At 31.2% G+C, this 4,593-nt stretch overlaps 1 protein-coding gene across 3 annotated transcripts; it reads right to left on the bottom strand.

Annotated features, from left to right (window-relative positions):
- Nucleotides 1-718: 718 nt before the first annotated feature.
- Nucleotides 719-2,856, bottom strand: LOC120088692 (uncharacterized protein At3g17950-like). Of its 3 annotated transcripts, none has more exons than XM_039046112.1 (3): nucleotides 2,508-2,856; nucleotides 2,220-2,369; nucleotides 719-1,291 (listed from the first exon to the last, which is right to left on the bottom strand). In XM_039046112.1, exons 1-3 carry the CDS (start codon nucleotides 2,520-2,522, stop codon nucleotides 827-829), a joined length of 630 nt encoding a protein of 209 aa, XP_038902040.1. In that variant the 5' UTR covers nucleotides 2,523-2,856; the 3' UTR covers nucleotides 719-826. The 3 variants fall into 3 exon arrangements, with proteins under 3 accessions (XP_038902040.1, XP_038902041.1, XP_038902042.1); XM_039046113.1 differs by having other exon boundaries at nucleotides 2,576-2,855; XM_039046114.1 differs by lacking the exon at nucleotides 2,508-2,856 and adding an exon at nucleotides 2,462-2,488.
- Nucleotides 2,857-4,593: the final 1,737 nt, after the last annotated feature.

The raw sequence follows: 4,593 nt of genomic DNA on the forward strand, positions 1-4,593 counted from the left end.
AGATCGACCATGAAATTTTAATTAAAAAAATCTACTTTTTCCAACTTATAGAGTTTTTTAGACTTTCTTGGTACATCTCGTCAGATTATACACTGAGATTAGATACATCTCAGTGCTAATTTCGGTACATCTCAGTGCTAATTTCACAAAATAACACCGAGATTCCATATATTTGAGCTTTCTCGGTGAAATCTCGGACGTAATTAACACCGAAATTCATATATTTGAATTTTCTCGATGGAATCTCGGACATGACATCGGGATTCTATATATATCCCAAATCTTATCCAATTTTTTGAAAAAGTTGATCTTTTCCAAAATTTAAAAACATCGAATCAATTTGAAAAATCCAATTTAATTATTAGAAAACGCACTTGGAATTTTGAAAATTCATAAAATTGTGAAAACATAAACTATGTCGAAGATTTGAAAAATTACGTAATAATTTGATATAATATTTAGTAAACATAACCAAAACTTATAAAAATTTGAAAACAATATAAGATTCAGGAAGATTATAAAAAAAAAAAAAATATGTATAATCAGATGAGATATACCAAGATAGTCCAAAACAATCTATAAGTTGAAAAAAAATCAATTTTTTAACTAATTCTCGGCAGTCGATTTCACAATTTTCCGTGATTTTAGTAGTAGCCACTTCGATAATCCGTTTTTGGCTAAATACAGATGAAAGCTTAAAGAATTCCACATGAATAAATGAAGAAAGAAAAGAGAAAGGGTCACTGTAAATTGATATATTTATTTGTTTCTGAAAGCAAGAAATTCAATCAATAGCAAGAACACACAGAAAGTTCAAAACTCAGATTCAATGTCCACAAATGCAAGCACAAATGAGTGCAGCTCTATTGTCATTTGCAGGCTCAGTTCCTCCATTTCTCCCATTTTCAGCATTTGAACCAATGCTAGATTGAGGAGGTGCCACACAGCCATTGATGAATAGGGAGTTTGGCTCTGGACCAGACTGAGCCAATTCTAATTCATCTGGTCCATACATGATTACACTCTGATTTCTCCGATTTTCGTCGGCTGCTCTTCTTTCTTCTGCCAAGAAATGGCCTAACGACGGGCCGCTGTCAACGCTATCTGCGTTGGTACTCTCTCTTGAACACAGAGAGAAAAACCATGCTCTAGACCTGGTATTGCTCCTCTTCTCCTTTGTGTTTTCTGTTCTTCTTCCCCTGATTGATCTTCTTGAGAGTTCTAAAATGTTAGAAACTCCTATGAGACTCCCAAGTGTGATGCTCTTGTCATGGAAGAATGATCCTGTCGACTGCAATATTAACGCAACGCCCGGCGAAGTAAGATAGATTGTCATGAGTCATGGCTGTGGCTATCTGAGTTTAGAGTTATTTTGAAAATTGCTAGGCTATCTTTTAAATTGTTGAGCTGCAGCTATGCAAATGAACTGAAATTGAATCTTCAGCATCAATATTTCATAAGCATAACTTATCTATCAGATGGGATGGCAAAAATCTGAGCCAAGTCCAAAAGATTACAAGGGATCATGTCTTGCAGTTCTTGTTGATCTCTTTATTTCTCTTGCTACTAGTGAAATCAAAAGCTCATGCCTAACTTATAATGCAATACATGAAAGTATACATTCAATCATCCTCTTCCAATACTCTCAGTATGAGACCCAAGATAGAAATGAGGAGTTAAAAAGGACATATAGACTTCAAGAGAAATTTGATACATCTACTACTACCATATAATAGTCTTTCTCACTCCAAAAAAGATGCACGACTTGTATAACAAACCTTTTGATTTGAGTCAAAAATGATTTCGAATAGTTTATGTTAGCATTATGGCGTCAAACCACCATGAATTGGCTTGTCAAGTAAATAATAAAAGGCTTAGAGTAAATGAATTCAAGTCATGATAGCTATTTGCCTAGGATTTTTTATGACAAGATTCTATGAGAATAGTCAAGATGCGTACAAGTTGATAGGACACTCATCGACGTAAGAGATAAACAATAATAATAACATGCAGGCACTTAGAGCAAATATCACAAACATTGGGATTAATTAACTAACAAAAACCAATCACTTGACTAATCTTCATCTGCATTACTCTCAATACAATGTAGATTAAAAGGAACAAACACAAAGAACATAACTAAACCATAAGGTAACACATGAAGAAGACTTTTACATTTCAAAATCTCAGTTAAAAAAAGGGGGAAAACAAATACAGACCTCAGTGTCCAAGTCGGATGAAGAATCAGAGAATGAAATAGGAGAAGCCGTCATCAAAGTGTTGAAAGACACTGATCCCAAATAGTCTCGATTTCCAGGTACACCAACTCTTACATTCAGAGGCTGTAAACCAAGAGGCCATCCTTCTCCCTTCAATCAAATCAACAAGAAAGTGAATTAAAAAAAATACAAACAGCAATCTGATAAAGGAAAAGAGGAAAAAACATCGACAGAGCAACAACCCATCAGAGAAATAATGGGAAAAAACAGAGACAAGAGCAGACCCACATCAGAAAGAGGCATTGGGGTGAGAGGGAAAATCCAAATGAAGGTGAAAGAGGGAACAAACGAAAAACCTGTTGAGCCATGTGTGTGACTGCCCACCAAGTACTCGATGAAATGGTTAGAAGAAAGTCGAAACCCCACTTGGGTAATGGAAGTCACCTCAAGAATCAGATTTGGTTTCAGACAGAGGAGTTGTCATTTTCTTCAGTGAATGAAAAGGAAATCAATCAATCTGGGGTTTGGATGAACAGAGGAGGGCTGTGGAAGAAGAAGACGAAACCATTTCATATCAGTTTGATGAAGTTGGGTATTTTGGTTTTGGGGTCCAACAGTCCAAATCGGTCAAAAAAGAGCGTTAAGGGTTTAGGATTTTTATCATTTTGGAAGCTTTCTTTCTTTCTTTTTATGATTCGTTTTCTTTTTAATCTCACTTTAGTCCCCTCTTTGATTCCATTATCTAAATAAGGCTGTTCAGATGACTGATATGATTTAAATAAATAAAAATTTTATAGATTGAATTGGTCTTTAAATTTATACAAAAACTCAAATCCACTAGAATCATTACAAAATTATTATTAGTTATATATAAATATGTATTGATTTCAATTCTATGTTTTTTTAAAAATAATTTATTCTCCGACAACTTCTAAAATGAATTTAGTACTTTTAAAAGAAAAACTTTGTAATATAAATTTAAATTGAGTTGATAATATTAATTTGATATACGAAAAAAAATAGATGCAATTTTTACGTATAAATATTTTATTTGTTTTAGAACAATTTTTTTATATAAAAAATCCAAGAAATTCGAACCCATTATTTAATAATTATTTGGGTGGAAGAACTTTACCAGCCGAATATTTAGGTCAAGTCTAAAAGGTGGTTCAACCCAATCTAACCTACAAATACCCTAATATTTAAAATTAATTTTGAGAAGTACATTTTTTATCCCTCGATTTTGTGATAAATTAGACAAATAATAGAGTTTTAAAAGAAAATTAAGCAAAACGAATCTATATGTTTTAAGTTTTGAATCTAGTTTTGTATTATTTAAAATTGATTAATTGACATTAACGTTAAAGTCTTAAATGAATATTTAGTAAAGAATCATTGTAAGATTAAAAATATATATATTTTTTTAATTAATTTTTGTCTTCCTTCTCTGGGTTTTGTTGACTGCAAATTTAATGGAGGAATCGTTTTCTTTAGGCATAATATTATTGAAAAAAGCAAAGCCCAAATTTCAGAAGCTGTCTCCCTGTAATTGTCGGTTTTAACCCTGATGATCATGTTGAATTTAGAGGGGTAGAATGGGAAAAGATAATTTGAAGTTGCTTTACCCCACGATGATCGGGCAGATAGAGAGGAGGGTACAATCTAATTGAGTTCACTTTTTTAAACTATTGATTGATTCTATTAAAATTCATACTTAAATTTTAATTCCAATTTGAATTTAACATCTCCAATTTATAGGGATTTTATGGGAATTAACATAAATGTTCACTCTTTATTATTATTATTATTATTATTATTATTATTATTATTATTATTATTTAATTCGAGTTGTTCAACATGTCTAATGTTGAACATATATGTTTTAACTTATCCTCATTGAACCAATAAGCCCTCAAGATCAATAGCCTAAGATATTATTTAGATTGAGATTGGGCTGACCTAATCTTCAATTGTCAAGTTCATTGTCTAAATCTTGGACTTATTTATTGGATCAAAATTTTGGGTCAATCTATTGGATTAGCTTATTAAATATATATTAATGCTGACCAAATAAATAGTAAATCTAGAGGTTTCATTTAGAAAAATAGCAAAATATTTTCAAATTTGTAAAAATGACAAATTGAATTAAATAATAAAAAATTATGATGAGAGTTATCTAAATTGTCCTCACTAAGAATAAAATGCATAACGCTCAAAAATTGAAACTGTAGAGTTTCTAAAACGTTAAAAAAAAAAAAAAAAAAAAAAAAAAAAAACTAATACACTATAACTAAATTATTACTACACTAAATAGTGTACCTGACAAATGTCAAATACCTACAAGGTATAATTACTACACTAAACTAGGCATTCA

This window comes from Benincasa hispida, chromosome 10 (assembly GCF_009727055.1).
Source record: "Benincasa hispida cultivar B227 chromosome 10, ASM972705v1, whole genome shotgun sequence".
Classification (NCBI taxonomy): domain Eukaryota; kingdom Viridiplantae; phylum Streptophyta; class Magnoliopsida; order Cucurbitales; family Cucurbitaceae; genus Benincasa; species Benincasa hispida.

What these genes read in the sequence shown, in the direction of transcription:
- LOC120088692 (XM_039046112.1), bottom strand. An exon ending in CATCCGACTTGGACACTGAG is followed by an intron (nt 1,292 to 2,219) that starts GTCTGTATTTGT and finishes TTAATATTGCAG; the next exon opens with TCGACAGGATCATTCTTCCA.